Source organism: Piliocolobus tephrosceles, chromosome 14, assembly GCF_002776525.5.
Source record: "Piliocolobus tephrosceles isolate RC106 chromosome 14, ASM277652v3, whole genome shotgun sequence".
Lineage (NCBI taxonomy): Eukaryota > Metazoa > Chordata > Mammalia > Primates > Cercopithecidae > Piliocolobus > Piliocolobus tephrosceles.
The window spans coordinates 40,116,145-40,136,388 of NC_045447.1; the positions used below are offsets into that span (position 1 = coordinate 40,116,145).

Genomic DNA, 20,244 nt, shown 5'->3' on the forward strand with positions numbered 1-20,244 from the left:
AGTGTCTGGGGGTTGACACCCCCATGACGTCATATGCAGCAACCCTACAGGGAACCCCCAACAAAATTAGTTTAAAAAGCCTCATTCAGGAAGGGCATATAGGAGCTGGTCACTCTGCATTTTGATTTTGAACCTTCTTGGAGGTGCTAGAACTAGAGAGAGAGAAACTGAGACATGTAAGAGGGAGGAAATGGCTAAGTGGTGACACATTGTGGAGCCTTACCTGCAACCAGCACACTTTGACCCACTCCACTAAAATACTAGGCCACAGCTCAGTTCCTACCTTAAAATAAAAAATAAATAAATAAAAATGGCCAGGCACGGCAGTTCACACCTGTAATCCCAGCACTTTGGGGGGCCGAGGCAGGTGGATCATGAAGTCAGGAATTCGAGACCAGCCTGGCCAATATGGTGAAACCCCATCTCTACTAAAAATACAAAAAAACTAGCCAGGCATGGTGGTGCGCACCTGTAGACCCAGCTACTCGAGAGGCTGAGGTAGGAGAATCACTTGAACCCAGGAGGTGGAGGTTGCAGTGAGCCGAGATTGTACCATTGCACTCCAGCCTGGGCAATAGAGGGAGACTCCGTCTCAAGAAAAAAAAAGTGGAATAGGAAACAATCTAAGAATAAGGAAAAACAACGAGAATGACCCTCTTTCAGGCACTCCGTTGGTTTTATGGTCCCTCTTCTTGCAAGTGTTTTTATAAAATGGACATACATGACATTTTCATGCACAATTATAGCAAGAAAAATTCAGAGCCCAAAAGTTGATCTGCAACTATAAAGTTCCTAAGTTCTCTATCTCTCTGCTTTCTTCTCTGCCTCTGCCTGCTTTAAGTCTGCTGTTACATTTCTCCTGAAATAAAATCCACTGTTTGCATCCAGACATTTATTTTTTTTATTGTTTCTGCAAACCAATGAGTTTGTATCAGTATTTCATGGCTAGAGTTCTGAAAAGCTATAGGGTTTTTGGTTGTATGAGTGTGTATGTGTGTGTTTATGTGTACATACACATATTTTGTTGTGTTTTTGGCTACAAGGTATGACATTGGCTTAAACAGAACTCATAAATTAAATAATAAACCCAAATGCTTTTCAAGTTCACATGACCTAAGTCTTTAATAAGCTAGCTTTAAAATTATTGGTAAAGCAAATTAAAAATGTCTTAAGAATTGCCAGCATACATTTTTGTTTGCATTTATTGATCAAGCAATTTCATATTTATCCCTGCCAAATACTATAAGGTGTTAAAATTTGGCATAAGGGTTACAAAACTATAAACTCAGCCCAAAACAGGATAACCTTTGCTTGTGTACTTTCTGATAAATAAGACACAAACATTAGTTTAATGAAAATAGCTAAATCTTGATTTAGTAAAACAACCTTATATTTAATCTTAAGGTTCTCCTTCGGTAAACACCTGAAATTCACAGGCTATAAAATGATTGGCAGGGAAATAACTTTAAATAATGACTATTGCAGTTTTCATAAATACAGTAATCTAGGTACACTATTAAAAACAATTAGGTAAATGTAATGGGATAAATACAGACAAATGTGTCATTATTTAGAATCTAAAGTTAAATTGAAGAATAGATATTTCATTAGTTGGGTATTTTCCATTTAAAAAATATATTGTAACAAAACATTCTTTCTTAAAAAAACTGTTTTTTTTAAAAAGGTGAACAATTTTTGTCTCATTTAAAGCTTATTTAAAAGTTATGTATAAAACAAGGTGAAGGGAATCAGGAAATGAGAGAGATGTAAAGAAAGTTATAGAAATAAAGAGGTAATTTGGGTAAGAAAGCTTAAAGAAAAATAATTTTATATGAGAAAGGATCTTTTATGGTAAATTTTGTCCTAGAATAAAACGACTTTTTTTTTTTTTTAAGAAAGAGGGATGCTCAGGAAAACTAGAAAGTCTAAGCATGTCAGAAATGGTCTGTTTACATCATAATAAGAAGATTGATGAAAAAAACTTTCATATGACCAAGCTGTCTACAATTAAAGGGAAATTACTTAAAATGTTCTTTCCAGATACTGGGTTTTGATTTAAAAAACACTACTTATACACTAAAGAATTGGTTTGAACTACAAAATTTTCTTAAGGTATTGCTTTACTCTTAATAAAGTACAGGGCATTATAATTTTTTTACACAAAGTTCGACTTTTATTGCATCTTCCTGTTTTCTGTTTTCTCTCCCCTTTTAAAAGGCCTGAAATAATAACTAACCTTCAACTCATTTTCAGCTCCTGTAAGATTTTTTTTCCCTCCGGTTCTAACTGTTGTGGCCTGACACTAAAAAATGTTTCATCTTAGAGATCTAAAAGGAATATTTTCTTCCAACATAATATTCCCCATAGGGAACGGCAGTCACACTGCAGAAGGTCTTTTCTTTTGCCTTTGGGTAACTGGCCTAATAAACAGATTTTACACTTTATCTAAATAATTCCTATGTCATTATTACTAAGTTTTAGTTTGCTTAGAAAAGACCTAGATTAACAAAAAGAATATATTTTTTAATTAAGGTTATACATCCATATAACTTTCTGTGCAGGGAACTGAAGGCCCATGGGACGTGACCAACTCAGCATTCCACTGGAGACTATATGATCAAACAGCAAACTGTTTATCATGAATGCAGGATGTGAGCAAACTCACGACTGCTTCTCTGACAGAAGGTTTGCTGGGGGCAATCACTCCCTGATGCCGAGGTTATCTACTGTGACATCTAGAGTCTGTTGTTTGAGGAATGCAGTCTTGCAAGCCTACTCTGGACTGAGCAGTTGATCCCTTCTTCCACCCTGCTTCTCACTGTCTCTTTTACCTAATAAATATGGAGGGCTGTGTAAAGCTCAGAGCCCTTGTCCACTAGAGGCAAGGTTCCCCGACCCCTTCTTCCAAATATACTCTTTTGTCTCTTGTCTTTTATTTCCACATTTGGCCCTGTTTGTTCACTCCACCAGGGATCATGGCAGGTTACATAGTGGCGCCCGGAACAGCGACAGTATCAGGTGCTCTACATTGCTGTATGTGCTTTTAAAGTACTTGTGCCATTAAGTTACACGGCTTTGATTCCTGGATTTAAGAAGGACACCAAGTCCTGCTAAATCTTCAACACTGACAGCAGTTAAAGACTCACCTACAGATCTGGTAGAAGATGTCAACCAAAATAAACTGTGTTTGTGAGACATAGGGCCAAAAATTAAAGCTATTCAACTCCTCAAGGTCCAAAGACTATTGCAGAAGAGGTGGGCACATGAGATCATAAGGGCAGATTTTGAGAGATAAAGTAAGTTTAGTTTCTCTGTAAATTAACCATTAACGTCAAAGGCATGCTGATCCAAGACCAGCATATGGGCCCCTGTGTCAGATTGACAAGGTTTTCTTGAAGCATTAACCCACTCCTTAATAAAGGTTATAAAGGTTATAAGAAGGCTTATGGAAATTATATCTTATGGTCAAGATGATTAAAATTTTATAGATTGTTTAAAAAATTTTGAAAAACAACTTTAATTGGCCTCCTGTTGTTTTTATTAGGGCTGTTTGAGAAATCAATCTCCTCTCTCAAAGAATAAATATTTTTGCCTTTTTTTTTTTTTTAAATCTTTGAGGTATCACTTTGGCTAAATGAATGACTTATTTTACAACGACCTCTGATCCTATTTTGTGATATCAAGCATTTTATACTTTTTAAATTTGACAAACTTTCCAAAGTCAACTGCTAACTTAAGTCCCATTAATTTTTTGATTTTCAGAACCAAGAAAACTTTTCTTCTGAGCTATTAGTCCCCTGAAGTCCAAAAGAGACATATTTGGCTTATTTGATATAATAAAATCATACAGGAAGTATTTTCAACTATGAAACAATGTTTAACCTTCTTCAGATTATATTTACATAAATGTGTTATTAGTATGTGCTCAGAACTGTATGAAATTCCTGTGATTCTGATTTGTTTTAGCATATGTTATCAGTAGTAATTATTATGTAAAATTGCTGTATGCCACAGAAGTAACCAAGTTTCCTTGTCAATTGTGTCTTTAACTATGACTGTTTTAACACTTTTGTCATCCACAGTTGTTTTGCTTTTATCACTTTCAAAAAGTGGTTTTATAATCAGCGTAGGACTCTTGACAGGTGCCCTTGAATGCAAGTTTTGAAGATTGTGATGCTAGAATAGACAAAAGTTCCAAGACTCCGATGGATAGCTGAAATGCTCATGAATAACATGCAGAACAGGAGCTAACTGTGGACTTTTAGAAGACTGAAAATCCTTTTATAACTTTTTGCTTAAAACATTGCTGATCCTTTTTGTTGTTGTTGTTGTTGTTTATCAGAGACAAGAAAACTTTTCTTTCGAGCTATTTACAGCTTTTAACAATTGAGTAGCCAGGCTCAGTGGCTCACGCCTGTAATCCCAGCACTTTGGGAGGCTGAAGCAGGTGGATCATCTGAGGTCAGGAGTTTAAGATCAGCCTGACCAACATGGTCAGAGACCCCATCTCTCCCCTAAAAATACAAAAATTAGCCAGGTATGGTGGCACATGCCTATAATCCCAACTACTTTGTAGGCTGAGCCACGAGAATCGCTTGAACCTGGGAGGTGGAGGTTGCAATGAGCCAAGATCATGCCACTGCACTCCAGCCTGGGAGATGAGAGAGAAACTCAGCCTCAGGAAAAAAAACAAGAGTAAAATATACTCATATAAACAAAATTTGGAGCATATTTCTACCTGATCTCTCCAAAAATTTGTTAATTAGTTGTGAGTATCCTTAACTTACAATAATATAGTTATTTGTGTAAGTGTGAAAACAATCTGTTTTCTTTTGTAACAGAGCACAACTGGAGACACTGGTTATTTTACCATGGTTTTGACTGGAATGGCATGCTATCAGATACAGAATCCTTTAAGGAACCAAAGTTGATTTATAGAGCCAATAAAAGTCCCTTAGGAAAGCTGGCCTCATACCTTGTCTACACAATCTCTGACCTGTGGTAAGTAAAGAATGTCACTTTCTGACAGGTCCAGGAGCCCCAGGTTTTCTTGAGACCTCAAGGTGAGGACTTCACCCAATTAATACAGGTATTTGCAGGCATGGGCTGTCCTTAAGGCATTAAAGTCAAATCTGAGATTCTTTACGGAATAAAGTTCCAGCAAAGTCAATTTAAAAAAAAAAAGGGGGGGGGGGGGAGCCTATATGGCAAATAACTATTCTTGCTGACTTTATGCAAATACTCAGGCCAAGTATAATAAGACTAAAACTTAATTTGCAAATGAAATTGTCCTATGATTTTTTCTTCAGTGAAAATGGGACTGGAAAGAGAAAATTATGTTTTAAAATAAACTATAGAACATCTGTTGTTAGATTTTGGCCTTGCCTAATGTTTTTCAATTTTTATTATTCTCTACAGTTTAGACTGAATTCTAACATTTGTCCTGGCTACAAGTCTCCAAAATAATGTTTTCAATTTTTTTTCTTCTTCCTTTCCTTTTTTCCCCCATTTTTGAAATCACTAAAATTAAGCCATGCTTTCTTAAAGCCCTGCAAACTGAAGCTAGACAACTTAAACTTCAGAGGAAAATAACAGCAACCTATTTACATAATAAGCCACTTTCATACCTGCCTACTGATGTATGGACTTCAGAGTAATATGATCTATATTAATTTTCCAGGATTGTTCTTCCTTTTTTATTTGTTGTTTTTCTCCCTTCCTCCCCCTATTTTCTGTTGTAGGGCATGAGACTTCACAACCTGCTAAAAATGAACTTTCCTAATAACATGGGACCTACCTGTCTAGGAATAAACCATCCTAGCCATGAGAAATCAACAAAACCTGAGACTAGAGACTCATTTTCTTTAAAATGTTTTATCTCAAAGATTTTAAAAAGAAAAGGGGGGAATGTGAAAGGAAAATAAATCTCAGGACCCCAAAATCACTAAGCCAGAGGGAAAAAATGAAAATGGAAATTGCTTAGGGCAAACCTGCCTCCCATTCTGTTCCTTTAAAAGATACATACTAAGATAAGAAAGGTACATACCTCCCTCACAATTTGTCCTTAAAGAAATTCCTTATAGACAAAGGACAGACAGAACTCAAGGTCATCCCTCTGCTCTGTGGGATAAATGCATATCTGATTGCTTCCTTTAGAAAGGCTAATCAGAAACTCAAAATAATGCAACCGTTTGTCTCTTATCTACCTATGACATGGAAGCCCCCTCCCCACTTTGAGTTGTCCCGCCTTTCTGGACAAAACCAATGTACAACTTACATATATTGATTGAGGTCTCATGTCTCCCTAAGATGCATAAAACCAAGCTATGCCCCAACCACCTTAGGCACATGTCATCACGACCTCCTGAGGTTGTGTCACGGGTGCATCCTTAACCCTGGGAAAATAAACGTATCAAACTGACTGAGACTTGTTTCAAATACTCTTTGGTTTACAGCTTATACACCTCCAGTAACTAGGATCTCACCACCTCTACAGACAACTCTTCTATTTTCAGACAACTCTGCTGGTCAAATTCTAGTTTCTATTAAGCTAAGACTTGGTAGAACTGGGATCGGATCCATGGCTGTCCCAATGTGTCATAAGTGCCTAGACATTAAAGAAAGAGGAGGACACGGAAAGGGAGGGGAGGTGGAGAAGAGGAGGAGGAGAAAGTAAAGGACAACTGGAAGAGGAAGAAGGAGAAGGAGAAGACCACTTTGTTCACTGAAAGAATCCATATAACCGCTAGACAGGGCCCTTAGCAATTGCCTGGGCTGGGGACACAGCAGCTCAGTGCAGGGGCCAGCACTGGAGAAGGACAGAGCTGGCGATTCACGATGTGTTTGGGCAGAAAAGTTAACAAGACTTGACACTTGATGGGATATAGAACTTGAGGAAGAGAGAAGACAATTCTGGATTAGGCGACTGGAGGATGATGGTCCCATTCATGTGAGGTGTGAACATAGGAGGAATGGAAAGGAGGAGTTCACGTTTGAGTCAGCTGAGCTGGAAGAACTTGAGGGCACCCATAGTAGAGACAGCACAGGGACAGACTGGCTGAGTGCCTTGGGATGATGTGCTCTGCCTTCAGGAGCTGGACAGTGTGCGCTGCACAAGAAGAGGGCTGGGAAGGCCTGGTCGTGACCTCTGATCCCTGCTGGGGCCTGCCGCCTGCAGCCTGACCCCCACCGCCCTCCAGGAGCCCGCCACTCCTCCATTCTGGCTCCCGCTCCCTGTGGGTGGAGGCAGCGGGGTCCTGCACGCAGCCCTGGGACACACCCCACCTCTCCAACTCACCCATCCCCAGAGCCCGGCTGCCCACTGACCTCCAGGGGCTTCACCATACTCACCCAGGCCTTGGCAAACTCCACCCCCAAGTGAGTAGTTGGTCAGAGATCCCCCTGCCTCAGGCTCCCATGGGTTTGCTGAGTAGGAGCCCCACACTCTAAGAAGGCCAGGAGCTGCTCCCACCATGACCTCGACCTCTGGGCACTATACAGTCCTTACCACAGTGGCCTCTTCCCCGAGGCTCTGGGGGGACATGGAGAGGTCCGGCTCCCCCGGGGGCACACCACTGGCCTCTGCTTCCCAAGGTGTGCTGGCGAGTGCCTCGGCCTCCCCTGCTGCTGTTGCTGCTAAACTCTCTTCATTATCTGGACCCTGAATAGAAAGTCAGCAGGAACCACATCAGTGACCCATGATGCTGTTCCACACTGTGGTGAGGAACAGATGGCCGGGGCCCCTCAAAGCACCTGTACACCAAGACCTCACCTCACCTGGAAACCCACAGTGAGACAACAGACAGAAATACAGAAGCCTGGGTTCCTCACACCACCCAAGCTGCGAGACCACCCCAGCATCCCACCTCTGAGTGTGCCATCAGCTCTCCCTGCCAGCCCCGAGGGGCATGTGCTCACCAGTAGCCCTTCCAAGCTCTGTCCCCTAATCAGAGGGTGCAGCTACTGCTGCTTAAGTCACTGTGTTGAAACAAAACTCTAGGTCCCCGGACTCCACAGCTTTCTTGTTGAAGCAGCAGTCTACCTTCGTGGACCACTCCCTGTCCCACCCTCTCCCTAGCCCAGTGCCATCTGGCTTCCACCGCTCCGACAGCCCTGAAGCTGCTCTTCCCAAGGCCACTCGCTGTGAATGGACAAATTCAATGGATGTTTCTCAGTCCCTTGCTCACTGGGACTTCTGGGAGGATCTGACATTGTTGGCCACACCCCAGAGCAGGCTGGCACCACCACTCACCCCAACTCCAACACAGCCCCCAAGCCCGGCTTCTTTCTCCAAGTTTGCTTCCCTACCCTTTCTCCTCTCAGTAGTCAGGCTTATCTTTCTGGAATTCTAATCTGGCTACATCCATTCCTTGTTTCTTACCCTTCAGTGACCCCCTATTACTGCTAATCTTCTCTGTGTCCTTAGAGCCTCTCCAGACACTTCTCCCTGACCCTGGCTCACGCTTCACCCTGCAGGTATGCTGCCCTTCTTCAGGCTCCAGTTCTTTGCTCCTGCCTGCCCACCTTGCTGAAATATCTGTTTCACCCCCTCTGCTAGGCGACTTCTACTTACCCTCTCAGGCTCGCTTTCAGCATCCTTCCCCGAGGGCACTTCTGTGCCTCCCAGTCTGGGCTCTAGGCCCCTTTTTCAGTGCTCCCAGAGCATCCTATGCTTCACCTACCACTGACCACAGCCCCTCTTACCACGCTGTCTTCAGGAATCAGGTCTATCCTATTTACTATCCATCCCTGAAACCAGGCCTAGTGCCCAGCACAGTGTAGCGCTCTGCACACCGCCACTGAATGGGTCAATGCTATTTAGTGCTTACTCCAACAGAACTGCCCCATGAGATTGTCACTATGTTTCGCAGACAGATAGGGAAAGCCAGTGACTGCTCCCACCCAATACAACCCCCAACCCCAGACACAGGTGAAGGGGAGCTTGCACTCTGAGCTACTTACTGGAGTGACCCCTTCCTCTGGGTTCTGGGTGGACACAGAGAGGGTCGGTCCCCCGGTGGGCACACTGCCGGCCTCTGCTTCTCCAGCAGTGCTGATGGGCGCCTCGGCCAGCCCCACTGCTGTTGCTGCTAAATTCTGCAAACAAAGGCATCAGAGGAGACCATGTCCCTGGGCTCCCACCAACATGTCTGTGGCTGGAGAGAACAGACTGCCTAGCCTCCTCCAGCCACCTGCATTTCTGTAGCTTCTTTCCCTCAAGGACTTTCACATCTATAGTTTCATAAATCCAGGGATGGGAAAGACCGCCCAGGCACCTATGTCTGGGGTTCGATTCTATGTTTGCACCTCCACTAACACGGGAATCACTGCTCCCGAGTCAGCCTGGTCTAGCTCTAGATACTTCTACTGAGACCCATTGCCTCCCTGTGACCTCCCCATATACCCATCCAGGAGGCATTAGACAATGCCTTTGCCCGTGACAGTGCTTCAGAAATGTGTAGGCAGCACCTCTGTCCTCCTCAGCCTTCTCTAGGCTGGGAGACAGAGACATTCCTGCTTCTTCTCTCTCCCTGTGACTCAGTTTTCTTTGGGAATGCACAGGCAGGTTCTCTGAAGGTTTCATAGCAATGGGGGAAATGGAAAGAGAGAGCAGCTTTGGAGCTGGTGACAGCAAATATGTCCTATCTTCATTTCCCAATGTTTGTTTACTTATCTATCGCAAAAATATAGTTCTTTTGGTTACAAAAAACACTAGGCTAACCAAAGTTAAAAAGATTTCCTTGCTGCAGGATTTCTCAGAATCTATAAAAAGAGGGATGTAGAATACAGCTTTTCCCAAAGTCATTTGACCACAGAGCCCCTTTTTCATAAAACATAATAAATCCTTGCAGAATTACTGTCCCAAAAAATCAGTTAGAGGAAAGTTGAGGTCCCAGGATGTTAAAATGAGACTCTTTCTGACTCAGCGTCAGCTAAAGCCCCAAAGGGCAAGTGCAAGTTCACAGGCATCAGGTAATCTCCCCATGCTAAGACAAGGAAATGGCACCTGTTCTACCAGCTCCTGCCCATCTCCTACCTCCAGGCTGTGTCAGAAACCGCACAGGACTCATTTTGGGGATGAGTGCCTGGAGAGCAAGAATTCCTTTGGAAAGAATTTCCAGTGTACTGCGGCTCTTCTCCCCTCTCCTCACTCCAAACCATTTGGTGAGCTGGGTATGTATTTCCTGGAATGTGGGAGGCTCAGGGACTGCTGTGTGATTTTCTCCAGGGTGACAAAACAGAGGAAGCCGTTTAGATTCAGAGTTGGGAGAGAGGGACAAAGGAAAAGAGGGGAAGGGGAGAGGAGAGGAGGGGGAGGTGAGGGAGAAAGGAGAAGAGGAGGGAAGTGGGAAGGGAAGGGGAGGGGAGGAAAGGGGAGAGGAGGGGAGAAAATAAAAGCGGAGAGGAGGGAAAGAGGAGGTAAGAGGGAAAGGGGAGAGGAGGGGAGGGGGATGGAGAAGGGAGGGGTATTTGTCCTGCAGTTGCTTTGCTGGAGATAGACAAGATAAAATCTCTTCAAAGGTTGCTGGCTGAAATGGGCTGTAGTCAAAGGGACATGCAGAAGATCCGGGCACCCTGTATGGGGTGGAAGCCCGGGCAGAAGTTACAAGGCCAACTATGGAACTTTGATCCTAGATCCCCTGCAGGAAGACCTCCCAGGAACCACAAAAGCCCCCATAAGAGAGAGTTCCAACAATCAGGCATCTTCCACACCAAAAGCCCAGATCACAATTTGACCAGCCCAATTCAACTGTGCCCATTTCTCCAGGTGGGCCAGCCCCTGCAGATGTTAAAAATAGCTCTAGAGGATGGGGAGGTCATGAGAATAAGGAGGAGAAAGAAGAAAGAAAATAGAGAGGAAACCCCTAACCACGCTTCCCTTTCCTGGCAGGTTCCTAGTCTATAGCAGGCCTGAGTATAGAAGAGGGGAAACTGCTTGTAATTTTGTTGAATTTTTGATATTATGCTGGGCTTGACTTTTAAATATCTGTGAAAATTGACTGTTACCAGATAGTGACTGAGAGAGCTGTGAGAACTGTCAGAAGTTTTCATCCCAGGAGAAGGGAAGGAATGAGCTGGCATTGTGGGTTTTCAGCAGGAGCCATTGTGAGAAAACGATTTATGCTTTAATTTTGCACCCTAGGGAGCCCAGCATTTCAAAACTGGCTTCGCAGGTGTAAAAGCCAATTACCAAACAATAGCATGAATGTGCCTGCAGTTAATCTGATTCTGTCTTGAAGGGGACTCAGAAGGTTGATAAAGCTATGTGTCTTCACAACTGAGCAGGAGGGCGGGTGTGCGCTGGTGAGGCCTGGGACACTCATCACAGGCAAGTGTGAGGACAAGCTTGCACCGCATATCCCCCACCAGTTCTGTGCATCCCTGGAGAGCCTCTGTGGCCCTGGGACTCCGACCTCCTCTGTACCATGAGGACAGAAGCAATCTTGATGCTGTTCAACCAAAATCCTGTGGTTCTCTCTGGTGCCCAATAAAATCATCATCAAGTTTGAAATAAGCAAACAAGTCTATTACTCACTAATCAAATGAAATTTACCATCTACTCACCTTTTCTTCAGCTATGTCAAGGAAGGCCCCAGCGCCTGAGCCACTGTCAGTAATGGGGTCACCATCCACAGAATGAATCCCCTCCAGTGTGTCATTCAGGATTTCACCAGACCCTACAGGAAGCAGGCATTCTGCTATCAATAACTACATTTTGCAGTTTTGGACAAGAATGAGGTATCTCTTCACCAACTAACTTGGAAAGATGTTCAGATACCATGACACAGAGTCAAGTGGCGGGGAAAAAAAAAAACCAAGTTGCAGAACAACATACATGGCAAGGCATGTGTGGTTTTCATTCCAGGCTCTGGCACCACCTTCAGGCAAGTCACTCAACCTCTGCCTCAAGTTCCTTATCTAGAAATGGGGAATTGCAATAATTCCTACCTCATAGGGTTGCTTTGAGTACTATGTGTCACAAGAACTAAGTAAGCTAATGCAAATAAAGCATTGAGGACAGCCCATGGCATATAGTAAGCAATTGACAAATGTTCATTGTGGATATGGTTTTATGTGTGTAAAATGGAAAAAAAAGTATGAGTATAGATGTCTTATCATTATTATATATATAATACTCATGTTATGTAATGATTACTATATGACACATATAATACATACATATACATATGTATGTGCTTATATATTTATATACTTGGCTAAACCACAGTGTTTAGTACTGATATTTTCCAGAAGATAGGAATTTAAGAAGAGGAAACTATTATTTTTCTGGTTTATACAACCAAGCATTAATTTAATTGTTCCCACATGCATATATTTCCTTTGCAATTTAAAAAGCAGCCTGGAATCGGAGGCCGAGGTGGGCAGATCACTTGAGGTCAGGAGTTCGAGACCAGCCTGACCAACACGGAGAAATCCCGTCTCTACTAAAAATACAAAAAATAGCCAGGTGTGATAGCACATGCCTGTAATCCCAGCTACTTGGGAGGCCGAGGCAGGAGAATCACTTGAACCCAGGAGGCAGAGGTTGCAGTGGGCAGAGGTTGTAGAGCTGAGATTGCACCATTGCACTCCAGCCTGGGTAACAGAGTGAGATTCCATCTCAAAAAAAAAAAAAAAAAAAAAGAAGCAAACGGAGTTTTGAAACAAAGAAAAGTTATTCACTGGCCAAGCATGGTGGCTCATGCCTGTAATCCCATTATTTTGGGAGGCCGAGGTAGGAGGATCATTTGAGCTCAGGAGTTCAAGACCAGCCTTGGCAACATAGCGAGACCCCATCTCTACTAAAATAAAAAAAAAAAATTAGCCAGGCATTGTGGCATGTGGCTGTAGACCCAGCTGCTCAGGAGCCTGAGAAGGGAGCTCATGTCTGGGAGGTTAAGGCTGCAGTGAGCCATGATTGTGCCACTGCACTCCAGTCTGGGTGACAGAGCGAGACCCTGTCTCAAAAAAAAAAAAAAAAAAAAAAAAAGTTGTACTACCATGACTGCATGCCTATTATGGCTGGGCCAATGCCAACATTGTCCCATGCACTCCCTCCAGCAACCCTCCTGCTGGCTCACCTGTCCTGCCCACCGGGACCCCTCCCACCACCTTCCTGCAGGTGGGCAGATCCTGGGTGGAAATCCCACTATCACCCTGTAACAGGTGTGTCCTGCCGGATCCACACATTAACACCTCAGTATTATTAACCCCGGGAATGAGACTGAGGCTGGGAAGGGCCCTGAAGCCAGGTCAGCCTGTCCCCGGGCCAGGCCCTTCCCACACACGCTGTGCTCACGCAGGTCCCATGGTCACAATAACTCTGGGGGAGGTGCGAAATCCTCCAAAGGACTCTGCCCCCCTACCCACTCCTGTCCCATCCTGTGATGGAAAAGTGGCCAGAACGGGTCGAGCACGCTCGTCCTCCCTGCTCTGACCACCAGGGGGTGCCGTGCAAGCAGTTGATTGCCTGGTCTCCAAGGCCTGACCCCTGGGACGAAGGAGGTGGGGTGGCCCCTTCCACGGGCCAAGATGGCGTCAGGGAAGCTCCGAATGCAAATACTAGGGGCTTTGCTTAGCCAGGGCTTTCTCCCACCATCCGGGCTGTCTACACATCAAGAAGAAAAGGACAATTTGGCTAGCTCCGTTGCTTTCGACTGACCTTTTGTCTGCTAGATAAGGAGTGTGGCTGGTACCGGGAACAGGCGAGCTGCATTGGGATCAGAGCCCAGTCCCCACGTGGACCTCATTTCCTCAGTCTAGGAAAGTCCTCGCTCCAGCCCCTTCGCCTTACCCCCTTGCTCAGAGATCCTAATTCCACCCCTGAGAAAAGCATTCGCAATTCAGAAACCACTTCCACAACCGCGGCCAGATTCAGCCCTCTCATCCACCCGGTAGCGGGGATTGTTCACGCTCCCAGAGGACGGCTAAGGAATCTGAAGCTTGGAAACTGATCAGCAACTTGCCCCAGGCCGACAGCAAATAGGGAGCTAGGCAGGGCCTCCTTCCAAGCTGTCTGACTCTCCCCAGCGGGCAGTATTTCCACAGCAACACCCAGCCTCCTTGGCTCTGTCATGACGTTATTAAATTATCCTACAATTTTTCTCTCCAGTTCTCTATACCTTCTCTGACCCACAGACTCCCCAAATTTAGTTGTTAAAATAACACTCATTAACTGATGACAGAACCAAAAAGAATAGTGATACATATTATTGTAGAAGGCTTGTGTTAATAAAATACAGAAGTACAATAAAGAAAGTAAAAACCATCCATAATCCTACCACTCAGAGATAACTGCTTATAACATTTTGATGAATATTACGTCTAATATGTGATGTGTCTAATACATACACACATCATTCTACATAGCTATATGTAAATAGATATAAATAACATATTCAAAATTAGGGTCATAGACACATAGTTTTGGAATTTGCTTTTTTGGTGGACTATACCACGAGCATGTCCCTGGGTCATTAAATCGGATCTATATCACCAATGTCAGGGCTGTATGTATGAATGAAATAGAATTTGCTCGACCAATCCCTACTGTGGGCAGTTTGGGTTGTTTTTGTTCCTGAGAACAGTGCTGCCAGGAATGATCTTGTACTTACATCTTCAGTCTGAAGTGATGGCCCCTCTGAGAAATGACAGTAACCACAAGCGATCTCAGGGCTTGGGCATATGCCAAGCTAGTGCTTGGGGATAGTGTTTGATGCCTGGGCTTTTGCCAGTGCTCCTCTGCATGGGTAGGGGGACAAGAGACAGGGGCCAGAGCCCTGGATGGGCAGCCAAGGGACCAGCTCTTCTCCTAGGGACTGCTGCTGCCTTGCTGGGTAACCGGCCCCTCTCTGGCCATCAGTTTCTCACTTGTGCCACACAGGAGTTTAGCTGATCCTCTGAGAGTTGGGGAGTTTGTGACAAAAGTCAGAAAGGGTGGGGACTCTGGACTTAGCTTTTCCAAGTGTTGGTTTTTCCACCTATAAAATAGTGGCTAGTGCTATTGAGTAGGTGGTATGCTGTCAGTGTTGGAGACAAAATATCCAAACACTTGGCACACCCTAGGTATTCAACAAACAGCAAGGATTGTTACAAACTTTTCTGTTAAACCCCCGAAGGGGTAGAGTCTGGGAGTCAGAAGCTCCAGGTCTAGGGGTTAGAAGCTCTGCTATCTGAGATCAAATGCCAGCTCTGCCATTCACAAGCCGTTTGCTCCTGGCTGGGTTACTTAACTTCTCTGTGGCTCAATTTCCTCATCTTGTCTTTAAAATGAGGGTGGTTCTCACCCTTTCTTAAAGAGTTGAGGGGAAGGTTAAATGAGATTCTGTATGTTACATATGTGGCCCCGGCTAGACACATAGTAATCACCCAATAAAAGGCCACTTATGTAGGCATGTGCATCTGGACTTGCCTTGTTCGGGGCTGCTGTGCTGGATGATGCTCATGTTGGTGGTTTCTGGGGTCCCCTCAGGTACAGGTTCACCGGAAAGTTCCATGTCCTCAAAGGGGGAGGATGGAGTTGGAGGTGTATTTATGGGTTCAACTTTTGCTTCTTTGGGCTGAAGGGAGGAAAAATGAGACGCAAAATGATGTACTTGGCAGTAAAGCAGAAGAAGTGACAGTGAATATCATTGGAGAAAATAATATATCCACAAGATGCTGAATAAACCAAGGGGAAACTTGGCCCCGCTTGGTGTCTACCTGGGCAATGGCTATACCTCCCAGGGCCTGAAAGAGGTGCCTACTAGAGGTCATTAGATTCTGTTCAGTTAACAGTCAGACTATTCATCTCAGCCAAAGCTCTCTGAGCACAGGGATCATATTTCCATGATTCCCAAATCCCAGATCAGCCAGAGGAGGTGCCCATTAAAGATCTGTTAGATGAGGGAATGATAAATGAATTAGTGAACAAATGAATGAACCAGGCTGCACTCAATAAACTGCATATAAATTCGATGCCAGATGTGCACTAATCATAAACACCTATGAAAATGAAAGATGGGTATGGTTCCTTCCAAGGAAACTTCGGCATCTACATAGGATTTCCCAAAGCCAGTCAGTGTCTTAACCAACGTTACCAACTAGAGAAAAACAAACAAACAAAAACCCAACGGAAACACAGAGCGCTTCAGTGATCTAGGCAGAAATCCTGGCATGGGCTCTGAAAGTCACGACATCATCCCTGGATCCAAGCAGCAGCTCACGGGACCCAGGGCTCGTCAGCATTCAGATAGCCATATCGCCTTCTAAGCTCAAGGGGCTGGGGATGCATGGAAGAATCCTGTGGATCAGTGTTGAACTCGTGGTATGAACAAGAAACCAATCTTTGTTTTGTAAGGTACTAAGATTTTAAGGTTAATTTGTTACTGCAGCATCACTTACCTATCCTGACTAATAACAGAAGGTTGTTTCCTTAATTCAGAATCTAGTAAATCAATAAATTTCTGGTCCATGGAACAAGGAGGATTCTTAGAAGCTCCATAATTTAGAATTTAATAGTCAGACCTGGATCAAATCCCAGCTCTCCACTTATAAGCTCAGTTATGTTGGGCAAGTCATGGAGCCTCACTGAGCCTCAGCTTCCTCCTCTGTAAAAATGAGGACAATAAAGAACTACTTGAAGGCAGGAAATAGAAAATGCATGGAAGGGCTAAGCACACCTTTATGTTTAGTACAGAAATATTCCATATTCATTATTGAAAACACTGTAAGTGCAGATGAGCAAAAAGAGAAATCACCTTGAGTCCTAACACCCAGAGACAGTCACCATGAATTCTATTGTACTGTAAAATCTTCAGGTTGGAGGTGGGAGGAAAGGCTTTAAGGAGTTGGGCCTTGGAGAATGAGCAGGGTTTCAGAACACAGGGGTGGAGGGTTGATGGAAGTCAGGGCCTGGCAACTTGAGCTTGGCAAGAGCCCAGGGCTTGAGGAGGGAAGCAGTGGAACAGAGCCCAGGGAGGCAGGGAGAGGGAGGGTCTGGTTCTATGGGGAGAAGAATGGGCTTGAACCCAAGGGTCACAGGCAGCCACTGGGGAGCATCGGGCGAGAAAGTAGTGGGGGCAGCTGTGTGTTTTAGAGGGTCCTCGCTGGTGGCAGTGTGATCATGGACTAGGGCAGCTGAGGTGACTGGGAGGTGGCACTAAAGAGGTCCACAAGGCAGGAACCAGGGCACCAGTAGGAGCACAGAGCAGGTGCCTCCCCAGGGAAGGTTGTGAACAAGACCAGGTGGGATGTCCCCATCTCACCCAGATGGATGTTCATCTAGCAGGGTAGATAAAGACCCCTGCCCAGGAGGTTCCTCTCCTCTCCCTGTCAGGGATCAAGGCAAAAGCCACTCCATCACTGGTTCAGGAACCAATGCTCAAGCCCCTGAATGCTCATCTCTAGTCTGGAGTGAGGCTGCTGGTGGCTGGTAGCAAAGGTGCTCTATAAGGCATTTGGGCTTTGGGATGAGGCAGGCAGGGCAGGTGAGGGTTCGGGAAACACAGGAAGACAACGGGATGGGGGTTGAGCTCTGTAACTCAGGGTGGCTGAAGTTGGGATCCATCCCATCAGCCAAAAACTTCTTTTGTCAAACTCCCAACAAGGCATCCCAAGCCCCCTGCAAGGACAGGGCATGGTTCTGGTGAGCTGACCCTCAGGAGTGAGGGTCACAGGACCTGCCTCAAGTAGGTGGCTTTGGTTTTCAGAGGTCAACATGGATGGGGATCCAGTGTGGCCTGTGACAAAATAGGAATCTCAAGTGCGAAGAATTGTTATTAAAGTATTGCAATTTGCTGAGCCCAGGCTCACGTACACACAATCAGATTTACTCATTCTGCACATATTTCCAGAGGCCCTACTGTGTGCCAGGTCCTTGGCTGAGCCCTGGGGACACAGAAATGAATAACTAAGACAGAGTGTCTGTCCTCAAGTTGTCAGGCAATGGAGAAGCCCCAGACCTAGACCAGACGCAACAAACCACGATTAGGTGTGATGCATGGGATGGCGTGATGCATGGGATGGCGGGAGTGAGAGCCAAGAGGGAGGAGGGGGCTTAGCTAAACAATGGCCTCCAAGGAGAGGATGTGGACTGGAGCCTGAAGGCTAAGTAGGAACTTGCCAGGCAGAAAGGGGAGCTGGGAGGGGCCCTCCAGGCAAACAGAACTGCAGGAACTAAGGCGCCATGGAGGGGAGAACGTGCTTGGTCTGTCCAGAGAACTGTGAGCATCTGGGTGTGGTTGGGAAAGAGGCCCTGGCTGAGGACCAGAATCACCTGCAGAGCTTTTTGTCAATACAGATTCTAGGATCTTTCACTCCAGATCTACTGAAGTTGAACATCCAGGTCTGCAGCCCAGGCAAGAATCTGCTTTTAAAGACCAAACCCCACCCACAGTGCCTCCCCAAACCCCCATGCCACCTCCACCCCCGACACACACTTACACACAAATGACCCTGATGCACAGCCAGGGCTGAGAACCATAGGGATGTTAATTCCAACAGCATAGAACTTTCTGAAAATGCAAAGAATTGGATAGCAAGGACCCCGACCCTAAATGGGAAAGAGAGCAAGGAGGGGCAGACTTTCTAGTCCCTGTCCACTCAGAAAGTCTGCAATTCAGTTCACTGGCGATGGCTCATGTCTCAAAGGGTGGCAGGCTGGAAAGGCTGAGGATGGGGAAGTGAGATTCATTCCAAGAAAGAAGCCAGACAGACAAGGCGGAGGGAGGGGGACTGTCTGAGCTGAAGAGGGAAATTCCCCGTCCTAGAGGGTGGCTGCTGAAAAAAAGCCATAAAGCCCTTCCAGGAGATGTTAAAAGGGGGAAGTCCCCAGCTCAGGGGTGGCATGACTGAGTGCACTCTGGACCCTGGGCTGGAGACCTGGCTCTGCCACCTTCAGGCTGGGTAGCCTCCAGCAATCATCTCCATGACCTCAGTGCCCTCCTATGTAGAAGAGACCCCAAGCACCTCCCTGCAAATGAGACTAAAGGAAATGGAAGCACATGCAAGTGCGTGAACTGTGGCGCAGACAGACGGGCGCACAGGGAAGGCATTCTGATGATCGGGAACAGACAAGTTAAGGTCAGGACCGCCAGGCCTCGAGGCACAGCCCAGGGGAATCCCCTTAATAACTGAAGGCAGCCACAGGGGTTTGGCATGCCTGTCAGCCCCAGTCACCAGCCAACCAGGAGGCCCCAAGGGGAACAAGGCATCTGTACTATGCCCGGTGCTGAGTCCAGCCCTGAGCTGCTCTCTGACACATCACATCACCTCCCTTAATCCTCACAACAAACCCATTGGTCAACAGTAGCAACAACAGACACTGTCCAAGCATTTTGCACAGGGCAATTTGTCTAATTCTCACACTAACCCTGTGAGGCAGGTCCGCTGTATTGTAACCAAGGAGGAAACTGAGCCTTGGAGAGCTTAAGTCACTTGCTCAAGGTCAAGAGTCAGTAAGTGGCAGAGCTGGGATTCACGCTTGGTGGAACTCTGATTTGCACCAGTTCCCATAAAACCACTGAGAAAAGTGGGGCGGGGGAAGCCTGGAAAGAAAGTGTTTGAGGTTCCCCAGAGGCCACCAAGTCCATCAAATCACCAACAACTTTTTCTTTTTCACTTTTCCAGAGAGTCTGGGGATTGATTTCGTAGCCCCCCTTGGCTGACACGTGCCCCACATCTGCCCCAGTGCCTGCAGTGCCATGGTCCTGGGGAGGGTCCAAGGCTGGGGAGTCAGTGGGGCCTGGCTTGAGTCCTGACTTCACTACCCTGTGACCCTGGCAGAGCCACCCCACCTCCTGGGCATTCATTTCTGAATCTGCACAATGGGGCTGATGCCACCTACCTTGCAGGGTGGCAAGAAACAAAAGTGAAATCACGTATACAATAGCACCAAGTACACAGTGGTATCAAGAAATGCCAGTTCTCTTCCTTCCCCTCCCACTTCTCTACCTCTGTCCAAAGTTGCCCAGCTCCGGTGCCCCATCCCAAGCTTTTCTGCCTTACTCCTTTCCCTATCCTGAGGTGATCACCTCAGGCTCAAACCCCACTCTCCTTTCCTGTCCCTCTCTCAGGGCCACCTTGGGCTGTTGGCACCTCTGCCCGAGTTGGCCTCACTGTGAATTGTGAACTGGTGCACAGGGCAGCATCAGATGTGAAGGCCACTCTGTGCCCTGCTGCCCCAGGTTGGGACATGCCAGTGGGATGGCCAAGGGCTGATGGGCACACAGGATAGCCACACCACCCAAAGCAGTTGCCCTCCCC

The 20,244-nt window shown here is 45.8% G+C and overlaps 1 protein-coding gene across 2 annotated transcripts in view; it reads right to left on the reverse strand.

The window, feature by feature from the left end:
* The window catches only part of COL15A1 (collagen type XV alpha 1 chain), a 128,631-nt gene that overhangs the window by 60,889 nt on the left and 47,498 nt on the right, over positions 1-20,244 (reverse strand). For both annotated transcript variants that reach the window (XM_023202857.1, XM_031934079.1), the window contains 4 exons: positions 15,413-15,560; positions 11,566-11,678; positions 8,962-9,096; positions 7,508-7,660 (listed from right to left, as the gene is read on the reverse strand). In XM_023202857.1, coding sequence (XP_023058625.1) covers positions 7,508-7,660; positions 8,962-9,096; positions 11,566-11,678; positions 15,413-15,560 — 549 coding nt within the window. The remainder of the gene's footprint in view (positions 1-7,507; positions 7,661-8,961; positions 9,097-11,565; positions 11,679-15,412; positions 15,561-20,244) is intronic.